General features: G+C 43.9%; 1 protein-coding gene across 1 annotated transcript in view; it reads left to right on the top strand.

Moving 5' to 3' along the window:
- The first annotated feature begins 2,489 nt into the window (after positions 1 to 2,489).
- The window catches only part of elovl6 (ELOVL fatty acid elongase 6), a 28,427-nt gene continuing 3,745 nt past the window's right edge, over positions 2,490 to 27,171 (top strand). The window contains exons 1-2 of the mRNA XM_083651448.1: positions 2,490 to 2,738; positions 26,825 to 26,956. Coding sequence (XP_083507574.1) covers positions 2,656 to 2,738; positions 26,825 to 26,956 — 215 coding nt within the window. The 5' untranslated portion in view covers positions 2,490 to 2,655. The remainder of the gene's footprint in view (positions 2,739 to 26,824; positions 26,957 to 27,171) is intronic.

The raw sequence follows: 27,171 nt of genomic DNA, 5'->3' as shown, positions 1-27,171 counted from the left end.
TGTCCATCAACCGCCGTCCTATCAACGTGTCCTTGATCAACACACTGAACTCCTGTCTCCTCTTCACTCAACATAAGTCTCTCTGGATAAGAGTGTCAGCAAACTATCTCTGCATGCCTGTCTACAGTATATATAAACAAAACAAAACATAATCAAAATATGCTTTATGTTTCGTTCCCATGTGGATCCAAATCTTTTACCCAGACGTTTTTGTTGAATTGTTCACAGAGAAATTAAAATGCTGACGATGAAATTGGTCCAGTGATCGATCATCTGATCAAAGAGAATGTCACAATAAAGAATTTGTTCATCGGTTGCGATGACCCCATTTGAACCAGGTGACTTTTAGCCCATCTGCTGGGCATGAGAGCAAAGGTAATGAGAGGCCAAGCCATGCTGGATGATTGCGAGAGCGCAATGTAATCACACCACCAGCAGTCAAAGGTACAGTAACTCAGCCAGAAGGCACACACAGTCTGCAGGGTGAATCTCTCACCCTGTCACACATGCTCCCTATGTTGCCAGATGAGGAAATGGCTCCCACTTGGCTGGTTTTGATAAGGAAGATGTAACAGCAAACAAGCTGTTACATCACTCTTTCAAAACCACACGGACGGGACGGGGTGGGGTGGGGGGGGGGTGGTTACATGAAGACCTGGTACGTACTCTCCACGCCCCAATGCTAAGTAAACAGACATGACATGATGTCAAAGCATCTTCTTCACACATTTTAATTTTCCTTTAGCCAATTGTAAATTAATTCTACATTTAAAAACAGTACTGTGTCAAAGGATTCCTTCAGTGGAGAGTTAGTCTTAGGCTACATGATTCTTTTTCTGTTTCAGACGCTTTTTCCACCTGACCAAGATTAAATTCTGGGGGAAACACTGAATCCTTGCATTATTTTGGCATGGTTACATGTAAAGAGATCACATATTGCTACATCAGCTATCAGCACAAATATTGATTACTGGGACCTTCAATACAAAAATATTGGCATTGATTGTCAAAAGCCCATATATATTGTACCCTATGTTGTTGAACAAATTGTGGTGGCTTGGCTGTTACTGCTATGTTTACACACTTTATTTAGTTATTTAGAAAATGGCTAAAGTAAATACAATGTCTTTATAATCTTCATTGTTTTTCTCCGATTTCCAGGGTCGTAGCCTATCAGCACACTGATTACTGGGAGTCGTCAGTATGACGATATTTTGATTACAACATTTACATGGCTCAAAGTAACAAGATTTGATTCATAACCAAACCTGCTCTAATAACCTGCATTACAGATTGCATGGATTCATGAATCATTTAGTAGTCTCAGTCTGTACTGCACCTTGTTCTGGTGACCTTTGACATGTACTGTTTGAACAAAATCAAAAGAATGCCCTTATTCTGATTAAGATAATCTGATAAAGCCATTTACATGAATATGTCAATGTCAAGTCAATGGATGGAGCATTGTTGTGATTGGTTAAAGTGCATCAGGGTTGGGTTGAATTCATGAACTCATCAATTCCAGTTCAACTGCTGAGGCCTCAAAAACCTCAGTTGTAGCCTATCATGCACACCACAAGTATAATCGTAGCAGGGGCGGACTGGGATCATAATTCAGGCCGGGCATTAGCTACCAAGCAGGCCAGGCCGATACGGGCCGACGCGCGTGTCGCGGGCCGTTTGAAGCTCAATTTGGGCCGTTTGAAGCCCGATTTGGGCCGTTTGAAGCCCGATTTGGGTCGTTTAAAGCCCGATTTGGGCCGTTTGAAGCCCGATTTGGGCCGTTTGAAGCCCAATTTGGGCCGTTTGAAGCCCAATTTGGGCCAAGTCCAATTTTACAATGAGATGCACCCACTTTAAACCTGAATAAAGTAATAAAACCACTAGTAAACCAGTAGGCGGCGCTTGGCCTGCTGTTCAGTGAGTGGCCTGGCCTGGCCTGCAATTTTTTTTTTTTTTTTTTTTTTTTGCAGGCCAGGCCAGGCCAGGCCACCGGGCATTTGCCCGACGTGCCCGATTATGCAGTCCGCCACTGAATCGTAGTAACTAAATGATGCATACATTATGTTTGAACAGGGTTGGGATGGTTACTTTAAAAATGTAATCTGATACAATTACTGTAGTTACATGTTATTGTTAAAAGTTGTAATCAGTAACATAATCCAACTATCACAATATTAAAGTAATGTAACTGATTACCTTCCATTGCTTTTGGATTACTTATGAACCAACCAACATGTAGGCTATTTGTTTAACTTTTATTTGCTATGTTTGATTTATAAATTGTAGCCAGTCAATATAACCTACCAGCAATTTCACGTCGGAATTTCATTCAATCCATGCTGCGGCGTGCATGCCATTGCCATTGCACGAGGAGAGAACTCGACGGCGTTAGGACCCGGAGTGCGCCGTGCCTGGGGAAGAGGGCGTAGGCTAATGTCACCCGGTAGAGGAGGAAGGTGCCAAGCACACGCACACAGACAGCGAGGTCCTGACAGCACAGCAGCAGCAGCAGCAGCAGCAGGCAATGCGAGACACAGGCTGCATGTGAGGCGGAAAGCGACTGAACACACCAACAACACCTCGGCCATCCGTGTAGCATCTGTATCAGTAGTGTGAGCAGCAGCGATAACGTGACATACACATACAGTGAACATGTCGGTGCTAGCTTTGCAAGAGTATGAATTCGAGAGACAATTCAACGAGGATGAAGCCATCCGATGGATGCAAGAGAACTGGTAAGGCTGCTGCCGCGATGAAGTGATTTATTTTTAATCCCACATTTCATTATCCTTCTTCTGCACACTGCAAGTGTTCTGTTATATTTGGTAGATGTTCATCGGAGGCATAACGTTACCGCCACCACCCCTGCATGAACCTCGCTTGGATTAAATCTAGCATTCTATTAGAGCAGACTGGCTCTTAATCATCACCCGGAATTTGCTTGGTTGTGCTACACAAAATGTACAAATTCAACCAGGCCACACGTCAGCCAATGCCCTGCCATAAGTTACTGTTGTAGCCTATCTCAACTAACGTTAATTGGACACATCATCACACTCCGTTGTTGCATTCTGCAGCTGACCGCGCCACTGATGCGATTGTCCCTTTGGCCGTGATTTACTTATTTTCTGGGCATCGCAGCTGTACTGTCTCCTTGTTCTGTTCCGGGTGTTTTTAAGGTGAGCAGGGCTCTGTACTGTCTCCCTGTTCTGTTCCGGGTGTTTTTAAGGTGAGCAGGGCTCTGTACTGTCTCTCTGTTCTGTTCCGGGTGTTTTTAAGGTGAGCAGGGCTGTACTGTCTCCTTGTTCTGTTCCAGGTGTTTTTAAGGTGATCAGGGCTGTACTGTCTCCCTGTTCTTTTCCCAGCCAGGTGTTTTTAAGGTGAGCAGGGCTGTACTGTCTCCTTGTTCTGTTCCGGGTGTTTTTAAGGTGAGCAGGGCTGTACTGTCTCCTTGTTCTGTTCCAGGTGTTTTTAAGGTGAGCAGGGCTGTACTGTCTCCTTGTTCTGTTCCAGGTGTTTTTAAGGTGATCAGGGCTGTACTGTCTCCATGTTCTGTTCCAGGTGTGTTTAAGGTGATCAGGGCTGTACTGTCTCCACGGTGTTTTTAAGGTGATCAGGGCTGTACTGTCTCCCCGTTCTGTTCCAGGTGTGTTAAAGGTGATCAGTGCTGTAGGCTACTGTTTCGCTGTTCTGTTCCAGGTGTTTTTAAGGTGATCAGGGCTGTAGGCTACTGTTTCGCTGTTCTGTTCCAGGTGTTTTTAAGGTGATCAGGGCTGTAGGCTACTGTTTCGCTGTTCTGTTCCAGGTGTTTTTAAGGTGATCAGGGCTCGACTGTCTCCCTGTTCTTTTCCCAGCCAGGTGTTTTAAGGTGGTCAGGGCTGTACTGCCTCCATGTTCTGTTCAGGTGTTTTAAGGTGGTCAGGGCTGTACTGTCTCCTTGTTTTGTTCCAGGTGTTTCTAAGGTGATCAGGGCTGTACTGCCTCCATGTTCTGTTCAGGTGTTTTTAAGGTGATCAGGGCTGTACTGCCTCCATGTTCTGTTCAGATGTTTTTAAGGTGATCAGGGCTGTATTGCCTCCATGTTCTGTTCAGGTGTTTTTAAGGTGATCAGAGGTGTACTGCCTCCATGTTCTGTTCAGGTGTTTTTAAGGTGATCAGAGGTGTACTGCCTCCATGTTCTGTTCAGGTGTTTTTAAGGTGATCAGAGGTGTACTGCCTCCATGTTCTGTTCAGGTGTTTTTAAGGTGATCAGATGTGTACTGTCTCCTTGTTTTGTTCCAGGTGTTTTTAAGGTGATCAGAGGTGTACTGTCTCCATGTTCTGTTCAGGTGTTTTTAAGGTGATCAGGGCTGTACTGCCTCCATGTTCTGTTCAGGTGTTTTTAAGGTGATCAGGGCTGTACTCCATGTTCTGTTCCAGGTGATTTTAAGGTGGTCAGGGCTTCAGCTGTCTTGGAGAGAGCCTCTGCCTAGTATGTGCAGGCTCATTATTAAACCAACACTGGCCACAGGCTGGCCAGCCACCCCATCAGTCATCTTAGACATTCCACCACCACCACCCTTATGAAAAAGCCACTAGTCTTATGGTCCTGATTTTAATAGGAATTATGTGCAAATATTACAGCAATAAAGCCATATAGGAATATTATAGTTAGTTATACCATAGGGGAGACATGGCACTAAACTATATCAACTCCATTTTCAACCGTTTAAGTTCCTATAGGAATAACATAGTGATTGTGTTGCTAGGGAAAATACTGATTACAGGCACTAATCATATATAGTACAGATTATCTACTAAGCAACCGTTCATTGTCATGCATTTCATAAATAAGCCATCCTGCAATGACCGCAGACTAGCCGAAGACTAAATAAGAGCTGCGATGGGTATCAGGCTGTGCACAAAACTGCTAGACTAGCCCAGACTGATTTATCAGTGTTGCTATGGGGATAAATAAATATATTATCATATCTTGGTCTGTGTGCATTGATGCATTCATCCACACGTTATAAGCAGGTTTAACAATACACATGTTTTTTTTTGTTCAGAATTCAGATACAGGACAGGGTTAGCAAAGAAATTGCTTTAAGCAGAACAAAATATGAGTCATGATTATTGCAAGTATAGGCTTCATTAAGCATTTATGGAGATTGGTTTTTGTAAAAGGACGTTTGTGAGAGCGACACACACTGAAGTGAGCATTCATCTCTGCTTTCTCTGCCTGACTTGCCTGTAGAAAATGGTCACTTTTAGAGCAAACTCCCACTTTATAATTTCATTGGACTAGAAAGGAACATTAGGAGCCGTAGTCTTTGATTTAATTATTCATTGAGTGAATCGTATGTCTGCGCGTGTTGACACACAACACACACATACACACTGTGTGTGTATGTGTGTGTGTATGTGTGTCTGAGATTTTGTAGTGGAGCAGGCATGGAAGGAAGCAATGTGCAGGAGCTGTCCATACCTTGGTACTGACAACCGGCCAATGACGTTCATCTTATGATGTCTGCTGACAGAGTATTAGCCAATCAGGTTGCAGCTGCTCTGTGCCAACCGCTCTCTGCTGCTCCTGTAGTGGGGGATGTCAGACAGGACCAGTGCACATGGCAGACTGAAGCAGCAGCCACAGGAAATGGGATTGGATAGGCTGTGTATTACAGTCATAATGTTAGATGGAGTGTTGTTACTGGGAGGCTTTTGCCAGACAGAGAAAAAATAGTTCAAATGCAATCTTCAAGCTAAAATTAATGTTTTATTTCATGGCTAGTTCAAAAGAACAACCGATTTTTTGTGTGCCTTGGAACTCCTTTTTCATTTAAGCAGTTAGCTAACCCCAAAAACAAAGAGCACCTTCTTCAACGAATGACTCAACCACAGTCTGGATGCAAGTAAAATTATTTCTGCTTCCATCATGATAAATTACAAACATGATCCAATTGTATAAGCAAATGAGAACGTTTAAAATCAACACACATAGCTGATATTATATGCAAAATTCATATAAAACTCTTAGGGTTATTTTATTTTATTTTATTTTTTATTTTATTTTCCTCTAGCTGAGCTATTAACCGTTGGGATAGGAATCATTCTGCAGCACAATGCATCACAGCCGTCCAGGGTTAAGTTTCATTTTGAGTGAGTCACATCCAACCCTGTTGAACTGCATATGACCCCCTCTCACACAACTGTTTGGATGCGGCCTAATCTCCGCCCACACTTGGTTTCACTTCGCTTTAGTGGCAGTGCTCACTGCTCAGGTAACCTCGCGTCACCAGGCTCTCTCAGAGGGGAGAGAGCCTGGTGTGCGATACTGAGGCAGGAAGACAGAAGAAGACACGCCCCCGTCTTCCGGTGGCCTGTGCTGCAGTGTTTTCATCCCCCACAGAAATGCAACAGGCAGTCGCTACGAGTTATGCCTGGTTCAGACTACACGAATTCAGCCCGATAATAGACCGATTTGGTCGTGCGCGACAGATTTTCAGCGTCGGGCCCGAATATGACCGTCGGGGACGACGATCGGCCGTCTTCACCTCTTGTAGTGTGACAGAATCAAAGACCAGCGTCGGGACCAGTCGGGACGTCTAGGACGCCTCACGACGCCCTGACGAAAAGACTGGCATGTCAGTCTTTTGGACATGGTTTCGCCTAGTGTGACACCCCGGAAGACAGGTATCAGGTCCTGGGGAGACCGCTCCCCGCTCGATACAGATTTCACCCGCTCGCACTCACCGCTCCGCTCCGCTCAAACGAATAAAAGAGATAAAAAGGCCAGGGTGTTTTAATTTGCGTTTAAACGCCTGGGCAATGGCAATGGGCATTGCTCACTACAAATAACATGAGCTCAGCAGAGTCGGCTGCATGTTCGTTTCTCTTCCTTCTCGTCTCGCAGCAGCTGGCAAGAAAATAGTGGGCGTGCACGAAGTAAGCCAAGTCTTATTGGAGGCTGGAGCGGATAGCGGAGTGCATCACAGTAGAGCCTGTCACTCATCCAAATAACGTTAATTCTGCAAGGGATATATATAGCACCTGGATTACATACATGTTTCACATAGGGTTGTGTTTGGATTTCAATGTTTTATTTTGCCCAATATTGAAATGTTTTACAATTGCATGTAGTGCTAACATAAACATTATTTCTATCTACCACTTTAGCCTATTTAGGCTGATTTGGTTGCTATTTCTTGTCAATGTATTGGCCTCAATGCATCCTGGGAGATTTCGTTCACAGGTCCGCCTCCCCGACGACCTGTGAACTCGCTGACGACAGCAGACGACGTGATGACGGTGGCATACGATGCTCTGTCGGTGTTAAGCGAGAATACACTTGTAGTGTGGCCAGTCTCCCGACCAAGACATGTCACGAATTTATGGCAGTATGATGGCCTCGTCTGACATGGTGACATCGTGAACGACAAAAAATATCGTGTAGTCTGATCCTGGCATTAGAGAAAAAATAAGTGTTTGTTTTTTGCTAACGCTACTTACTCGCGCCGCCCATGTTTTCTAAACGGAACGCAAGAATTGAGCGGAATATTTTTCCTGGAGCACAGCACGGTCTTCCGTCCATAGTCGGAAAACTCGGAACGAGGTTTTTCCATCCAGGCTACTGCTCAGGAGGAGAGGCTGAAACCTGGCTCCACTCAATTTGAGGGGTTAGGTGCTAGGGTGGGGTAAGGGGTTGGGGACATCCAGGATTATTTGTATTTATCCAGCAACCAATTATAATAATCCAGGAAGAAGTTTGTATTTATCCAACCAATCATAATAATCAAGGAAGATATTTGTATTTATCCAACCAATCATACGAATCCGGAGCTACAGTGTGAGTGATGCGCGTGGTCTTGTGAGCCAGAGCTTTGTGTGAACTTCCTGTCGAGACCACATGCGCAGAGAGCAAGTTGAAAAGCAAGTTAGGGGTGTGGCAGATGCGAGCGTCTGAAGGGAGGGAGAAGACTTCTCTTACTCTTTCACATGTATCCATCCATACAAGGGAAAGAAAATTGTGTGGAACTTGACAGCATTGATTGATTGATTGTCTAAAAACAATAAATTAATGCAGATCAGCCTCACAATGGTAGGAAACTAGCATTTGTTTTTGTTTTTCCACTGGTCACAGTTGCAGGCAGGTGAAATCCCAAAATATCAAGCATCTTCCATTATTTTACCAGACAACTAACATTAAGAATAGATTTAGTTAGTTAGCTGACAAAATGGGGCTGGTAAAATAAACTAACACACTCACCACCCACTGCAAAAGTGGATCGGTATGTTTGTCTAGTGAGCGCTGTTAATTCTCACAGACATGAAGTCACAACAACATTCACTGAACGGCACTCATAAATCACCTTGAAAGTTGCCGTTGGTAATGTATACCGACACAGGCGTGGGAAATCTCTTTAGGGCTCATTGATAAGTGTTGCTGGGAAGAAAGTGGTTTTATCCACATCTTGCAGAATGTTGATTATGTGTTGTGATTTTAATCATAAATATAATGATAACTAGAAGCGCACTTGGAGAGCGCAGACCTCCGGCATATCCAGTGTACTGTGATATGCACATTGTGTGAGTGGGATCGGATCCACTCCAAAATTCTAATCAGGGTTCATCCCTGGCCCAGTAGTTTTTCCGTAATCAGACAGACAGACAGGCAGGCAGGCAGGCAGGCAGAACGCCCTTGGCGGGGGGAGGTAATAATGATATAATGAATGATGGGAGGATATAAATAATTATTGTTTATTGATGCCTGACGGTACGTGTACTGTCGCTGTGAATCCACGCTAGAGGCCGCCCTCGCGCCACAGAACTGCGTGCTTGTCGGCGGGCTTCGATATTTGTTCCTTGCTGCAGCTGATTGGATGATTGATTGGTCAAACAGCATTTGCCCAATCAGTGATGTGGCCGTGATTGGACGAACAGCATCTCTGAACAGCATCTGAAGCTGGGGAAAAACATGGCGGCAAATTTGAAACGTTCTCATATGAAAACCATTGGGCAAAATGTGTTTCTGATCGCATAGAGACATAGAGATCGCATAGAGATCGCATGTCTGGCAACGCCCACAAAATGTTAAACGGCTGGCGCGCGAGTGGGGTAAAACCGCCCATATATCTCATGGGCTGACTCACCAAAAGACGGTGCTGCGGCTCTAAACTACAGGTTTGGGGGTTCTAGAGCAGAACACAAGACGTCTGCTCAGATGTGCGTTTACGGCGGTGGTTAAATCCCCGATCGTGTCTGCCTGGGCTGGGCTATCAGCTAAATTCTAACTTTGCTGAATGGATAGAACGGGGGTTTTTACCCCACCCTGACCACGCCCCCAGCCAGGCTGAGCCAGCTAAACCAGCGTCTATGACGAGACGTGGCCTCAACCTATTTGATACCTAGTAGTAAGCCATGCTGTGTCTTCCTCTGTCTTCCCTTTGTTTTGGGTTTACAACAGTCCATTTAAAAGATCGGATACGAGTTCGGGAGGCGCGGCCGGGCATGCACCTCATTTGCATTTAGTATCTGGCGCTATACTTTACGCAAATGAGCAGACGGGCGGTGCACGCTCCTGGCTCGCGCAACTCCCCGCCTGCCCCACAATGCATTGCACGGCTGCCTCCAATACACATGAATGGGAGCGAAAGTGGATAAGCAGGTTGAAGCAGAAATTCTCTTTTCACTTGCCCCATTACATTAGCATTATAGCAGTGCTCCTGCAGCTGGTCAGGACTTTCTGCGAGTCTTGCTGCCCAAGGACACTAAAGTGGGGCTGATGCTGGTTGAATCCAGGCTCTCCAGATGAAAGATGGTGTGCCTCGTCACTATGCCCTCAATCTGCCCATAGTGCTCTACCGTTTGGACGATGCCCAAGAAGACGTGTCAGCTTATTTGGTTTGTCCTGAAATGGGGTTAGATAGTGTCAGAGGTTTGCACCGGTTTGTTCCGTGTAAAGATTTACCAAACGGGCCTTTGTCGCTGGTGGTGAAGTAGAACTTTTTAATGAGTCTTCTTTCTCGCTCAGTTCTTCAAGGACCCACTACCCAGAGAGAGACCAAAGATTGATTAGATGACGTTAGTCAGTCGATGATGCTGATGCCAGGAGTCTCTCTCTCTGTGTCAGAATAACAGCCCCTAGTGGCCTTCGAGTCCCTGCCTGTTTTTGCATGTTTAATTTCACTACAATGCGTGCTGCTCATATTGTTTTGTCTCATGAGGTGGGTGGAAGCAAATCTCAACTCACACAGACAGGTTCCTCAAATAGAGTGAAAATCCGAACATCTGTTGCGTTGATTAATTTGGTCACAGAGGAGTTAGATTTTTACCTGTCTGGTAGAAAGGCAAACATTTCTGGTTTTGTGTGTTTTGTATGTTGAAAACTCCTTTTGTAAACTGTCAAATTAAACACCAGAGCTAGTGACGTGCTATTTGAAGACTTTGCATACAAGGCTTGTGACATAGTTGTGACCAAGCAAGGCATGGGGCGGCCGGCATGTAATGTTTGTTCATTGGATTTTGTTTATTTTTTTTCGTTTTCTGCAACGTCACATCATTATGGGCTCCTATCCAGTGAGGAAGAACATACTTTAATTATTGCACTTTAAAATGTCAAGAAGATTTTGGTTCCTGCTATTATGTTGCTTTGAACAAACAACCCCCCCCTCCCCCCCAACACACACACCTCCTCTGCAATTATCCTCTTGCATGCATGCACACATACTGCATGAAAACTATTCCAAATTTGTAGTATGGTGAGGCTGTCAGAGTGAACTTTCCGGTATCACATGAAACTAGAAGACCTAGGGGACATTCACACCAAAAGCATTTTTTTCAGTCAGAACGCTATGAAAATCATGTTGAGAGCGCTTCCATTTTGCACAAAACACAGCGCACGGAGCGATTTTTTTGCACTCCGTTTGTTTTCCCCTGCAGTCTCGTGTTGTTGTTCACATGAAACAACATCAAACATGAAAGCCAGATTATTGCCAATTCTGGCAGCAGCCGAGGTTGAAAATCCCTCGGGAGGAGAAAAGGTAGGACGAGTGAAAAAGACGATCAGGGTGCTTTTCCTCTAATGTTCAACTTTTTTCAGCTTTAAAACGCCCACAGCGCTCCTCCAAAAACAACAGACGCCACCAGCGCTGAAATGCCAGGTGCGTTCATTAAAAGAGGAGCACGTCTAGCGCATCCTTACATAGAGAATGAATTGCAGAAAGACGCTGGCAGCTCCAAAAACGCTTTTGGTTTGAATGTCCCCTGAGCTATCGATTGGTACCAACCACGTCATGCTAGCTTGACAGGAAGGTGGTTAAATAACGCTCCAAATTTAGGGCAAAATCTTTGTGAGGGAAACACATTTTCAAAGGGGTCCTCTTTTTCACAGTCTAATGTTGACGTGTGTGTGTGTGTGTGTGTGTGTGTGTGTGTGTGTGTCCATTTTGAACCATCGTAGTCTTATGTTGCTATTTATTCAGCCTATTTCTGATGCTATTGCATCATGGTTAAATCAGCACATTTTATTTTATGGGGGAAGAAATTGTTCGTATCCGCAGTGGAACTGGTCGCTGGGGCCGTTTGGTAGTTTTGGTACATCGTGGTACTTGGTCTGAAAGTTTTGGAACCGCTGAACTATATATAGTGTATCATGACTGCCTTGGGTGCACTTGCAGAAATGCATTAATGAAGGCAGAAAGCTTCACATAGCAGCTCACCCTGGATACTTGAGTAAGGTCCGATGCTAACGTCAACAAACACACCTAATTGCTCTTCTCAGTTGTCCATACATTCATTGTTGACAACATTGCTGTGGTTGCATCGTCAATGGCAACACGCCATGAAGCAAACATGTACAGCTACAGAGAAGTTGCTAAAGTCACTACAACAAAGAGAGTTGGAAGACAAAACCCTTAGCAATTTTGCAGGTGTTACAAACCTTGAGGAAGGAATAAATATCTACTAAATAAAATATAACATTGTTGTACCTTAGGGCTAAACATGATAGCACTTTGAGCATGTCTGCTTATGCATGTACACATGTAGTCTTAAAACCGTATTTCTTTGTTAGAACAAGTGTAAAAAGCTGCCTCTCTGGGGTTTGTTTCCAATGCAGTTTCACTTGCAAATACATTTGGTTGAAACAAGACGTGGCAGAGTGATTAATTAAGACAGATCGCTCCACTTATTCCAAGATAATGCCTCTTGATCCTAGAAGATTCTTGCAGCGGGCCGCTCTTTTGGCTCGGTGGGCCATGGTGTCTAACATGTGCTCGGGTTTGGGTTTGAGTCTGGCTCATTCTGGCACATCATCCCCTCTCCCTTTCTCTGTTTCCCCCAATTGTTGTCTCATAAAATCGAAATGCTTTCAAAAGTATATATTTGTGAAAAGTCTTGACACAACAGTGAAACTGAAACAAAATCACTCAAACAAAATCATCTCACGTCCCCCCCACGATTGGCATTTCCCCCTCATTTTAAATTAGAAATCCACAAGTACATTATTCACCTTCTTGTTAAAGCATAACTGTCCATTTTTTATATTTCCCATCCCACCAAAATGTTGTCAGTTGCTTCACTATAATAGAGCTACTAACTGTACTTATGTCTTGTCAAGGTTCTCCATTACATCCCTACAGGGATGATGGACACTCAAAAATCAACCCCAAAAGCACCCAAAGCATGTCTTTGTTTGATCTGTATTGAGACGTGTCCTCGAAACTAAGTCATGTCTTTCTCATATGGTTTTGATGCCTTTAAGCCACTTCCTACTCTTTGCCTGTCTGCACTCTGCATGTGGCACTGGGTAATGTAGTGCAAAATCAATAGTGACATTTGTCAGGCCATGGATAAAGTGGAAATTAAATGTATGTTTGTCTCATTAGAGAGTGGAGTGAGTGATGAAAAAGACGTGCTCCGTTTGGCTGTGATGTAGCCTGCTAAACCAGCCGGTCACGTGAACTCGCATTTCATTTTGTTCTACCAGACCGTCTGGCCTCAAGTCCTGGGAGGGCTTCTGCAGTAAGTGCAAAGCGGACGAGCCAATCAGCGACCCACCTCGTAGTTGACATCGTAACCGGCCAATCAGGAACGCCACTAGCAAAACAATAATGGCCGCCTCCTTGCCTGTCCGCCTTGAGGAGTAATGTCAACGTTCGTCAAGTTTAAACAGCCATAAAGTGCAGTTATTGCAGAAATAGACTCAATAACAATTAAACAAGTACAGGAGTATGCAACAGCAGAGTTTCTTGGCGGAAAATATGTTTTTGCCGTTCTGCCGAGGGGATTTGGGTTTGACTGGATCCAACCCTGATTGGCTGAAGGAGTTGCCTGTCAAGGCAAGTACACCCGCCCAACTTCCGTCCACTGTAAACACTGTTGTGAAGGCTTCAGGCCAGACGGGAACGAAGAACGAAATGAAATGTGAGTTCATGTGACCGGCTGGTTTACCAGGCTAGCTGCGATGAGCTGTGATGATTATCTATTTATCTATTTATCTATTTATCTATTTATCTATTTATCTATTTATCTATTTATCTATCTATTTATTTATCCATCCATCCATCGGACCATTCGGATTGTATGTTGGAAGCAAGACGTATAGATAGACATATACGTCTCATTAGTGAGCGAGTGAGTGAGTGAGTGAGTGATGAAAAAGATCTGCTCCAGTCCAGTTGGCTCTGATGATTGATTGATTGATTGATTGATTTACAAATGCATTGGGCTATTTGGACTGTATTTTGGAAGCATAAGCAGCTCTGTAGTGAGGCAATGGACAAGAATTTGTCAGAATTGATCGTTGCGATGGGAAAATAGGGTGCAGGTGGAAAATGGTTGCACACATCCTGAACCAGCTTGTCAAACAGACGTCATCATTCCGCGGGGACATGGCGGTTGCCTGGATTCTGTGTTTTCTGTCTTTAGAAAGCCTCAGAGGGAGTCAGCATCCTCACAGGTCTCTTTGTTGTCTGGTATTAATGATGATCTCTGGTCTGCTAGTGCTGACTGTGTCCCAGCCTGAGAGACGAGGGATGCAGACTGCTACAATGATGCAATAAGAGATTCCTGTTGCCATCTGCTTTTATTCATTCTGGCTGCTTATGACACAGTTCATTCTGCAATTTATACAATTCTTGCAATCCTGTTGTTTTCATGTCATTAATACCATAATACCTTCCCCAGTGTGTGCGTGAACTGTGATCTTAAAAAAATACTATGTTGCATTCAGGGCTGTCGCTGAATATTCCACTATTCAGATATTCGTTCATTGGGGAGGTAGCCGGTTTCCCATTTTGGGATTCGGATATTCATCCACCAACCCCCTTCCCCCTTCCCCGGTTCTAAATACGGCATTTGTATGGGCTGGCACTAGGACCCCGGGGACGTCTGTAGTAGTGGGCTGGTCAACACAGAAATGCTTTTGCTCTGAGAAGAGCTTGAAATTTCACATTAATGGCAGAGGAACGTAACTGGTTGGTATAGCGGGACAGTCGGGCTCCTGACAAAACGTTAACATAGAGTAGAATGCGATGGGAATGAGAAGGCATCGGTAGCTGTGCAGAGACAGTCGCCGGGCGGAACAGTGTTTCAGCAGGTGACTGTCTCTGCACCGCCTGTGTGGTGAACACACAGGCCACAGACAGGACACATGAACCTTTTCTGGACGCATGCATTCATCACCGCAAATGGCTGCAGTTAAAGGAACACTCTGCCCATTTTCAACCAGCTTTGTATCATTAGAACATCAGTAGTATATCAGAAAACTGTAAACTGTTTTGAAGACTGTCATTTAATTTGATACTGTCAAACTAGATGAATGATGAATAGTTTGAGAGTTATTGAGAGTTGATTTGAGTTAATGAGTTATTAATTTGAGTTAGTGTGGACCAGTGATGTCACTGGTCCACACTTTAACACTCAATAACTGTCAAATTAAATGACAGACTTCAAAACCGTTTACAGTTTTCTGATATACTACTGATGTTCTAATGATACAAAGCTGGTTGAAAATGGGCAGAGTGTTCCTTTAAGTCCTTCTCGAGTCATGCTCACAGACACACTGAGGTTTTCAAACAGTTTCAGAGGAGGCTCAGTGAGTGGAAGTGAATAACTTTAGTTATTACAAAAGAAGATGACATAGAATAGCTTCAATGTTTGAGTCAGAGTCAGAAACAAATAAATGCCTTCAGCAGAACTTTTTATGTATTTGATGTAGTCTGAAGTCAAACAGCAATATCAGGCTATCTTGGCTCAATTATTGAGTGTCTATGGGCATTGGTCTATAGGCATCTAGGAATTAAACAAGGAAATTGCGCAGGGTGGCTTCCAGGCGTGTCCGAGGGCCGAGAGGAGGCCCCGCAGTGTCAGACTTTGAAAACCTCTGCTAGAGGATAACTACTGTGTGTTCGTGTTTCTTTCCCAGCGGCAGCATGGTCTGCGGGAGAAAAGCGAAAACGAAAGTAAACAGAAAGACACGTCGCTAGACTCGCTACCTCCCGCCGGTCAACGAATATTCGGTGGCAATCAACAGCGAATATCTGGATCCTAGAAAATGGTATTCGGGCCCTAGTTGTGCTTAGGGTTGGGCCGATGGACGATGGCAGGTAGGCATCCACCACTGAGCCCTTTACATCAATCAAGACAACAATCAGTATTCCATTCTTCATTCTCTCTCTCTCTCTCTCTCTCTCCCTCCCTCTCTCTCCACGGGGCAGGCGAGGGCACGTCATGTATGGGTCATGCACAGTCAAGTAATGTGAGGTGTTGCTTTGTGAGATTACCTCTAGTTTCACAGCTGGGCAGTGCTTGGAGTCTTGGACCTTCAGGCCAATCAATCATGGTGCTTAAATAATCGTGATTATTGATTTGAAATCATATTGCCCAGCCCTATGGAAGTGGTATTGCATTCAGCACACCAAACAACAACACCAACAACAAATCATTAAGCCGTTTGATTCAGCTCCTTCACCAGCCTTGAAAGTTCAGGTGTCTTTTGGAACTTGATGAGATGGGACCATTAGTCTCCTCTGTCCACGTTTCATGTTACTTACTCAGTCCAAGAGGGCAGTCTGGGCTATTGTCTCAGTGTTTCTCGAGCCCTGCTGCTGGACGAGTGATGCCAGAAGATACTCGCCTCCTGCTGCTGGACCAATGATACCAAAAGATACACCCCTCTTAAATTTGCCATAAGGGTATCATTGCAGTCGTCACTACGTTGCCCTTTTCCTTTTTTCTTCTCCTTGAGTTGGTTAAATAATATATGTGCATTGTTTTTTCCCCCTTCTAAATGTAACATTTTATACAGGAATTTAGCTGCTGCTCTTATATTATGGAACTTAACAATTAAACCAACAATGCAATAAGCTTAGATTCCATGTCATTACAAACAGCCAGTAATAAATGTTACACAGGTCAAAGCCACGGGTGCACTAACAGTATATAAAGGTTACAGAGGTCAAAGGTTACAGAGGTCAAAGCCACGGTGCACTAACAACAGTATATATAATGTATGTGGCAGAAATATGATCCATGGAGAAAAGGCTAGATAAACAAATCAGCATTTGTGCAAAAAGAGCATATAGGAGAGGGGGTTACAGTTGAGAGGGGGGGGAAGTAGAGGCGAGGGGGATTTGAAGTGATTACTTACTTTCAAACAAATTGTGTTAATGACCAGAGAGGTTAAATCCCATAGCCCCTGTGAGCTGCTTTCAAATGGCATTTTTCATTATTTCTAATGTCCTGTGGTTTGGATGCATGGCTAACCATTTATACCAGTTGCTGGAAGGACAGATGCAGACAAAGGAAAGAGCAATTGTGTGTGTGTGTTTGTGTGTGTGTGTGTGTGTGTGTGTGTGTGTGTGTGTGTGTGATAAGAATAAACAAGTCAACATGCCCCCAGAAATTATGATGATGCAGGCACCCCTCTCATTAACGAGAATTACGAGATGGATCATTAATATTGACCTTTTAATTATAGCGCCCCCATCAGGCCAATCAGTGTAATATTCTTAAACAAGGCATGATCAAAATCAACGATACCAAGGGCATGATCAAAATCAAATGCCTTCCATATCAAATGTTACTGCTCTGTGTGCTTGCACTGTGTGCCATGCAATACAAGCCATTTGTCTTACTTCTTAAAATAAGCATGACTCAACCTGCTCTTAAGCACTTAACAGGCTGACATAATCAGCACCCAACAAAAGTAATCTCATAAAGCCTAATTGTCTTGATAATATAGACCAGCTGATTTAGAAAGAATGAAACCGGCTAATGATGGCTATTGTTACTATCTTGTCATGATACATTTAAGATCCCACTATAATTTGTATGCAGTAAATGTCTGTCCAGGAGGGGTTTAGTTGCATTAGATCAGGGTAGTTCTTGACTGGCACACTATTCTGTAATAGCCTGGTCTTATTTAGCCTACATCTTGGCTATTCTGTAAACGTGCACTTGGGTCAGACTGTGAGACACACAGACACACGCTTGCTCGCACAGACTCATCCTCAGACTGCAAAGTCAGTATTACGTAAGGGGTGCAATCTCCTGGACCAGCTAATACAGATCTAAGTTCCACAGCAGGTTATCCAGCAGCTTTATTCAACACTGTCAGTGAGTGGGGGAGGGGAGCGGCTACGGGATTATTCTATTAGGTACTACTGTATGGCTACATGTACGTATGGTTCACTTTGACATAGGGCTGTGCAATTAATCTACCGGTAATTGTAATGGCAATTACAATTTTGCCTTCCCAAAATTATGAAAACAAGATAAAACAATTATTTTGGATATATTTATTTTAGTTAGCCTATTTCTTTTAATATATGTTTTTTACCTTTATTTCCATGTATCTTTGTTTTTCAGTTCAATTACCGTAAATTCCGGACTATAAGCCGCGGCTTTTTTCCCGTTTTTTGGCCTTTTTTGCCCCCTGCGGCTTATATAACGGTGCGGCTTATCTATGGATTTTTCCAGCAAACCGCCACTCGGGAACCTCCAAAATCTATGGATGTTGGTATGAGGCAGAACGAGAGCAAGACAGACATTATGAGAGCGAGACCCTGATTGGATGATGTTGCAAAAAATGTGCCTCGCGACCTGATTGGAGCACTGTGCCACTACTCTCTCTCAGCCACTACGGTAAAACACCCTCCCTCCTCCCTCGCTCCGGGGGGAAAAAGGCAGCGATTGAGCCTGAAAGACAGTCTGAATGAAATTGAATGTAACATTCCCAATTCTATGTATTACATTCTAAAAAACTAACAGCAACATTTTGGAAGGCTAAGCCACACAACTAGCTCGTTGTAATCTAACATCATGCTTCAAAAGATGGAGAACTGGCTGTGTTACGACGATGGCGGCGATTGAGCCTGAAAGCCATGTCTGAGACAGTAGCGAGACAGGAACAACAACAGCAGCAGCAGCAAAGGATCATGCACAAACCCGAGACGAAAGGGACTGTCCGTCAGGGCGCGGACGACTGTGTCAGCAACTCCCTCCCGACTACCAGGAGAAAATTACAAACTTCGGCGAATTCACACAAAGAAAGATCAAGGAATATTCCATCGGACCGGAGCAGATCATAAATATGGATGAAGTGCCTTTGACGTTCGACCTGCCTCTCACTAGGACTGTTAACAAGAAAGGTGAATCGTCCATCACGTTGAGAACCACAGGTCACGAGAGAACGAATTTCACTTGTGTTCTTGGCTGCACAGCATCTGGAATAAAGCTCCCGCCGATGGTGATTTTTAAGCATCTCACAATGTGTGATTTTGTCTGGGGATTAGTGACCTGACTTTTGTTTTGTTGAAATGTTAATAAATGGGAGCTTCCCCAAACAGCCATCTCTTTCCCGACAATCCCCTCTGTGCACGAAGCCTTACATATGGTAATTAAACATCAAAACACCCGCGGCTTATAGACCGGTGCGGCTTATATAAGAAAAAAATAGTCAACTTTGAAGGTGCGGCTTATAGACCGGTGCGCCTTATAGTCCGGAATTTACGGTATGTTTAAAGTTCAAAGAAATCTGTAAGAAAACTGTATTAAAAAGACAACTTTTTCAAGTTCAATATATGTCTGATGTTGCAATTTTTTTTTATCGCGTTAAATAATCGTGATCTCAGTATCAGTCAAAATAATTGTGATTATTCGCTCTGTAACTGTTGTTAACGTTAGAGCTACTAACGTTAGCCTAGCCTTTTAGCTACTACAACTAGGGAAGCCTGAAAGGACGAGCGGCCGTGGCCGGAGGGGGAGGAGGGAATGAAAAAAACAAAAAAGAAGAATCGATTCTTTTTTTTCGTTTTTTTTTTTTCGTTTAACTTTATTGTCCCATAGGGAAATTTGTCTTAGGCATTTGTACAGCAGCAATAGAGCGTGACAAACGTAACAGACAGTACAGATTCTTGGGAGTTGGGAATCGATCCAGGAATCGTGGCATTAAGAATCGCGATCCTTTCAAGAATCGATTTTCTGGAGCACCCCTATTCTTAACTATCGATTATTGATCATCGATTAATCATGTCCATCCCTTGTGCTCACCTGGTAGCACGCGTACGACGGAGGCTCGGTCCTTCGCGCGGCTGATGCGGGTTCGAATCCGACCCAAGGTCCTTTACCGCATGTCATGCCCCCTCTCTCTCCCCACCTTTCCTGTCTGCCTACTGTCCTATCTAAATAAAGTCAAAAATGCCCCCCAAAAATAAAAATTAAATCATTCCTATCCCTTCAAATTCCAGGCCAGGGGTTTTGCGTAGCCAGGGTTCAACACAAGCAATCTGACCCACTGGCCCGGGGCCAGTAACAAGTTGATTGGCCAGACGGCCAGAGCGTGTTTTAGAAGATGTCATCATTTTCAAGACACCCCCTCCTCGTCTCATCCACCGAAACTAGCGTCAGTAGTGCAATTACTCAACTTCTACCAGACTTTCACATCCATCATCTGTCTTCTTAGTCGTGAAAGAAACGCCCAGTATAGCGTTAGCTACACTTTATTACCTGGCTGACAGATGTGGCGACAGTGACACATACCTGGTGGTGTTAGAAGAAGTAGACAGAACAACAAAATGCTTGTTAATGCTTGTGAGAAAACTATCTTTTGTTGAATAAAAATATATTATAAAAAAAGAAAAGAAGAAGTAGACAGCAGGGATCTGCGTTTCAGTTTTAATTGAATTGGCCAAGTGGGCCAGTGTTTTCTTTGGGGTTTTTTACGCTGAACTCAGATAGTGCTCGTGCACGCACACATTTGAAATATTTATTTATGTCCACATAAATACATGTATGCAAAGGACATAAACAGTAATAGTGCAGTCAAATGCTGGGAGTCAGTCAGTTACATGAGTACCCAGACAGCAACCACAATAATGCATACACATAAGAAACACACAGGATGATAACATGGGAGGTTGATATATACAGTTATACTGATATATATATATATACACTGCAAGATAGCGGTCAGTATCCACTTCATGGGTACAAAAAGCAGCGCTTCCTCCATATTGAGTGGCTGCCGATAATAATAGATATTGAACAATACCTCGCTAACTGCTTGGCCCTTCTCTTTGGGAGACCAGCCATCTGAAGGCCTCTCACAACCAGCTTATGTACGTGACCCAGGCTGCCAAATATGAAAACTAAAAGTTGACACACACACACACGCACGCGCACACACACCTAGGGTGTTTTGCTTGATTTGTACTGCCCTTATGCACGCTTGTGCATTACTCAGTCCTTCATGTGATGCATGATGCAGAGACACAGTTAGCATAAGATCCCCCGGGGGGAGTTGACTCCATCAGAAAGCATTAGATCTGGAGCCATATTTGCTGAACTCCAGCATTGGCGAATGCACATGAACTGGGCCACTGCCCAGCATCTCGCCCAGCGATAAGAATCGGGAGAGAGAGAAACCTGATTGTTAGAGATGGCAAACCTGCCAAAAATGAGCAGCTCTCGCTGGAATTTTAATGGCAGATATTCCTGTTGATACTGGGGGAGGTGGTACATATTCATCTTTGTTTCATAAGTCTGTGGTTTTATCTTAGTCCAATATCGGTTTCACTCAACAATACATTTTTGAACAAAACATCGCACATACAAACATCACAGTTTAAGTTGTGACACACTATAGTTAGCAGGAATGTAATATTTGAGCGCTTGTTTCAGGATCTTACATTTGCGGGACACACCAGGTTATGTTTTTTCTGTCACCAGGATTACGATAAAACTACTGGCCCGACTTTCATCAAACTTGGTGGAAGTGTGTAGCATGGGTCAAGGAAGAACCTCCTTAAATGTTGTTACCTCCGCCAACAGAGTTGGCGGGGAAGTTACGTTTTCACACGTGTTTGTCCGCAGGATATTTCAAAAAGTTATGAACCGATTTGCACAAAACTGGGTAGGAAAGCACTAGGTCATGGGCCAACTTAGAACTGATTGCATTTGATGCCCACTTGCCAAAAAGGGGGCATGTTCATTCACAATAAGGTGCCTAACTTCCAAACGGAGTCATGTAACACCTAGGGATGGGTATTTCTATCAAAAATACAATTCAAAATTAGCTGGGAACTATTCAACCATTCTCCAAAATCACAAAAGAAGCACTTACGGATTCACGTAACACCGCAAAACTTTGTAGAAAGGTTGCTCATGGGCCAAGGAAGAACTGATTAACTTTCCATACCCACACTGGCCAAAAGGGGGCATGGTAATGAAAAAGGCGCCTAAGTACCAAGCGGATTCACGTAACCCCACAAAACTTTGTAGAAAGGTTGGCGGAGGTATGCACTCTACCAAGTGCCCTCTAGTTTGTAATGTTTTCCAGCTTTTTGTTGGAGACTGATTTATGAAAATGGTTTACTTTACTAAAAAAATAAAAGACTATCTAAGTAAATACAGCCTATCATATACAATGATTCTTGGGCACTTATATATTTAAAGGAGGCCACTGCTGTTCCTGACAGGATCTTCCTGCCACAGTCAGTGAGCCTGGTGTGTGAGTACCAACGTGCATATGGAGGAAATCTCTGCTGGAGGAAAGCAGCTGGTTGGGAGACTCTTGCAGTGAGGGAGAAATCTCTGCTGATTCTGTGACTCGGCTGCGCGGCTTCTCCTCTAAAGAGCTCCGACTGTAGTTTTTCACTGCTTCTCCTCTATAGAGATCTGACTAGTTTTTTGCTTGTGCTGCCTTGGCCCATTTTCACAAGAAGATCCTCCTGTCAGCCCCTCTGCTGCCCTGATATACTGTGCCAGTCATTAGTCAGCCCCTCTGCTGCCCTGATATACTGTGCCAGTCATTAGTCAGCCCCTCTGCTGCCCTGATATACTGTGCCAGTCATTAGTCAGCCCCTCTGCTGCCCTGATATACTGTGCCAGTCATTAGTCAGCCCCTCTGCTGCCCTGATATACTGTGCCAGTCATTAGTCAGCCTCTCTGCTGCCCTGATATACTGTGCTAGTTAGTTGCAAAGTGTTCCCCCCTAGTTCTTGTTCGGTGTTCCCAACAGGGGTTCAGTAATATCAATGATTCCGCACAACAATGCCAGAATTTGGTAGGCAAAGGTCTTAAAATGCTTGATCAATATTTATGAAATGTTTTACCTCCATGTCAGCTATCACTAGAAGTCCCCGTTTGCTTCTTTCAAGTCAATGGTGGATGTATCTCGTTTCATATGGGTTTCTTACAACGTGTGTAGCGAGAAACTGAAGCTCTGATCAGTCGCCTGGCCACAATGGAGGCACCGGGGAGCATGGAGGGATGATGTGAATTCACACTGAAGTCTCAAATAGATTCCTGTGACTGGGGGCATAGCTTAGCTGCAGCTGGCACTTTGGAGCCTTTGCAAAGACAACACAGCCCTTCCCCCACCGTTACAACCTCACCCAACTTGTCAGCTTTGACCATGCCCATGGTTCTCTTTACCCTTGACGCCAATGTAATCCAACTTCTCAATCAGTTGGACATGAGTCCCATTTATTGCAGGCCTAATGCGCAACACACCACTACACTATGCACTCATTATTATGATTATTATTATTATGATTATTAATTATTATTTTACTATTATTTTTCTATCTCTGTATTATGGTATACTGCCATGCAATGAAGGGTGGGGTGGGATCAGGGTTTGCCAAGGGCATTATTGATTTTAATATAGTGTACATTGTGTCTTTATACTGCCCAGAATAATAAAAATATTATATATATATATATATATATATATATATATATATATATATATATACATACTGTATATACTATGCACTCTCATTTTATGGTATTATATTTATTAATTAATTTAATTTAATTTAATTTATTAATTAATATTATTTGTATTACCTTTCCAGTAGTTCCTTGGCTTCTCTCAGCCAATTGCAGCTACATCTTAACCACTCTGCAGTGGTCCATGCACGTCTTCTAAATGTTTGGTTTAGTTTACTTGCACATATAAATGATGAAACACTAAGAAAATGGTGTAGCGCGGTCGGTCTATTCCCTCGCCTACCAACGTGAGGGTCGCAGGTTCACGCCCCCGTTGTTACCACCGGCTTGCTCGAGCATCCCTACGGACGCAATTAGCTGTGTCTGTGTGGGTGGGAAGCTGAACAACAATATGTGTCCTGGGGCCAAATTGTATACAACTCTGTATATATATTAGGTGTAGAAAATAAAAAGCGTCTGCCAAATGACGTAATGTAGAAATCTGTGTATGCCCAAAAAAAGCTCTGAATAAAATGTCACCCAAACTCCCACTTACATTATCCTTTTTTGCCACATCACACTAGTCGGACTCAAAAGACTGTGTACAGTATGCACGGTGTGAGAGATGTGTAGCGGTACACACATTGTCACTCACGCCCTGTGCATTTTGATAAATTCAGAAACCTGTGTGGAAAGTGGTGCCGCACACCTTTTGTGTGTATACATGGTTTATACATTTGGCCCCTGGTCGCTGCACTGTTTAGTGGGGAGGGGAACTGGGTGTAATAATGTATTCCTCGGCATGTGCTTACGTCCTCCTGGTGAGACTCCTCACTCCGGCACTGCGATGTCATCCATCAGACCATGTATCACTGTGACCTTTTGACCCTTTGAGCTTGGAAGAGCAAGGAGGAGGAATGCTGAGACTGTTGTTGCTCCTCTGAAGGCCTCTTGGCCTGGCTATGTATGTAGGCTACTGTCTTGTGTGTGTTGCTCTGTTCTCCCCCCCCCCCCCCCCTGCGTGTTTAGCAATAAAACAGTGATGTCATTCTGCAGTCCCAACCCAGTTGTTGTCATTCTGTGAAAGCAGCGTCTTTTGACTTTGACTAGACTGCTTTGTCCTTTGTTGAGCGGAGGTGGCCTAAATCAGTTTGCGGGCTTGCTGCAAGCACAGAGAGGTGGCATCCTTCATCCTCGCAGCACTGACACACAAAGACGTCCATTGATGATAACAGGACATACTGTGGCGATCTGCCATAACTATCGTTTTGTTTACTCGTCTCATTATGTTCGCTTCACACCCCCGCCCGCCGCACCTCCCTGGTTCTGCAATGTGAATCAATCAGGCACTCGCCAGAGGAATTCACTCCTCTTCCTTTCATATGGTGACACCAAAAACATGATGGCGGCGTAGCGTAATGTACCACTGGAGAAGAGGCCGAGAGAGGAGTTAAATATGATAATTGTCGGACTACGTTCCGTCGGTTACCGCGGCAGACCACAGGCTCACCAACAATAAAAGGCTTCGCAGCAGTTACACTTGCTTACCGTCCCACAACTACGCCAAATGACAAATCTGATCAATGATTTATGACCCCGGCTGGACGGGAGTAGTAGTGCGCGCCATATTATAGAGAGCCAAAGTGGAACGTCACTTCCTGCTTCAGCACTGTACCAGAGATTTTCATCCGCCATTTATTTTCCCATAGACATTTCGTAAAATGCTTATAAAAATAGTTTTACTATTACTTGGGTGATAGTAGTTTTCCAGTCCACTTGAAATGCATCAAACACACAGTCCTCATCCTCATCGTCCAAGTCTGCTCACATGTCCCTCATCCACTGATCCCTGTCTATCAGGTCAGCATGATAATCTGGGTCTGAAATTAAGTCATCATTGTTGTTTTCATCGTCTAAAAAGCTGTCCTGCTCGAAATCATATCTATATCGGTCCTGTCGCTCGCATTGTCAGCCATTTCTAGTTGTAGACAGTTCAGCTTTGAAAACTTTATGCTCCATCCAGGCACAAAGAAAAAAGAAAAAACGTCATTCTCCTACAAAACCCACAATGCATTTAGCCTTCCCGACATAAATTTCAGCGAATCACGATGCGTTTAATCAGTCACATGTCTTGAAACCAGCGATATAAGTCACTGTTGTAGCCGTCATTAAAGGGAAAAGGACACACACGCCGCTGCAGGTCTTAAAGGGATATACACGCAAATGATGCATCAGGTATGAATGAGTTAATGAGTCCCAGAGCTCCCAGTCCCTGTGCATCATACTCATCCAACAAGCCTGTCTGTTTTCCTTCTTTTGTCTCTGTCTTTTAACACTTTGTTTCAGCTGCCCTAATTAATGACTCTGTTATGTGCAGTACCAAGCAGCTTGTTTTGGGGGCGGAAAAGCTGTTCTAGTTTTAGGCAGCCTGCCACAATCTTCTGTTGGTCCTACTCAGCATCCAGCCCGTCAAACAGACCGCCTGCACTTTAGAATAGTGCTGAGTGCGGGGAAAGGCTTTTCTTTAGGCTTGGTTGGGCCAGGTGGTGTGTTAGCATTAGCATGAGACCTCTCTTCTTCATCAGGCGATACATTGATCTCTGACAAGTTAATGAAGGCAAACGGACGTCACAGGAGGACGCTGGCAGTTGGGACTCACTGAACGGAAGCGGTTACTGTAAACTGAGAGATAAGCATTGACTGGCAGTTGGAGCTGGACTCCCGCCATGAAGTCACTCTTCATGCACGTACCTTTTGAAATCACAAAATCTATTGTTTGCGTTTTGTAAACAGAACATTGTACTTGATGTAGGGGCGGTGCTAGAAGCATAGCTGCTAGACAAGCAGACTTTTGGCTGTGAATCTGCTCAGAATTCCAGAATTGTCTGGGAAAAATCTCTTGGCGGAAGTGTGCAAGTATCACTCGCCATTCCTTCAACAACTCCTGTCAAAGTGCACAATGACCTAGAAGGAAAAATGCACATTTGCAACTTACAATGTTAGACATCATCAATTTGTGATGTTTAATGCGTTCCAGGAGATATTTTGTGATGTGAAGGTGTTGGGGGATTCTCTATCCTAGCTAAACAGATGCCCCCCTCTCACCTCAAGAGGGGCGTCATCTTACAATGGAGTCATACGCCAAAGTAGCTGCCATGCCATTTGTTGAATAAAGCCGCTTGTTAAATCGTACCAACTGGTCTCTGGTCTCTCGTGGTTGAAATGTAATTTATGGTGTATCCACTTGTTCCATTCAGCTGTAGTATAGGTTGTATGTGTAGGTGGAGAGGGCAGTAGCGATAGTGGAACAAGAGTTTTCCCACTAGAGCGAAAGTGATTCTGAGGATCTGTCACCACCTGACATTTACCTTTGAAGTTTTAGATACATTTTCCTGCTATTAAACTGGGTTGTAGTTGCACTGGAAAAACCTCAACATGCCATTTGGCCATTTATCCATGGGAATAAGAAGAATACACCAGCAAACCACATTGGTCCCAGGAATGCAACGTACTGTACATGTCCAATAGCTTGTTTTAGGGTGGATTCTGTTCCAGAAGAACTGCTCAGCAGCCAACGATGGAAGACAATTGTACTTATTGTTAATCAGTTCCCTTTTTGTGCTTACAGGAAGAAGTCCTTTCTCTACGCCGCGCTCTACGCCGCCTGTATCCTGGGGGGGCGCCATGTTATGAAGCAGAGGGAGAAGTTTAATCTGAGGAAACCGCTGGTGCTATGGTCGCTCACTCTTGCTGTATTCAGGTGAGAAAGAGTTGACATTAACATGACCTGAAACTGATACCCTGCACCTTTAAGAAGAAATATCATCACATCCATTATAGCATCTTCCAAACATTTCTGTTTATTAGTCCTTTTAATTTTTGCTAATAAATACAGTAAACTAGTGACAGCAGGCAAATCCAATTTGTTCTTCATATCTGGTCTTTAAGGCTGACTGTCCATATTTTAATTGCCAG

Source organism: Poromitra crassiceps, assembly GCF_964638095.1.
Source record: "Poromitra crassiceps genome assembly, chromosome: 15".
Lineage (NCBI taxonomy): Eukaryota > Metazoa > Chordata > Actinopteri > Beryciformes > Melamphaidae > Poromitra > Poromitra crassiceps.
This window is presented reverse-complemented; position numbering and strand designations above follow the sequence as displayed.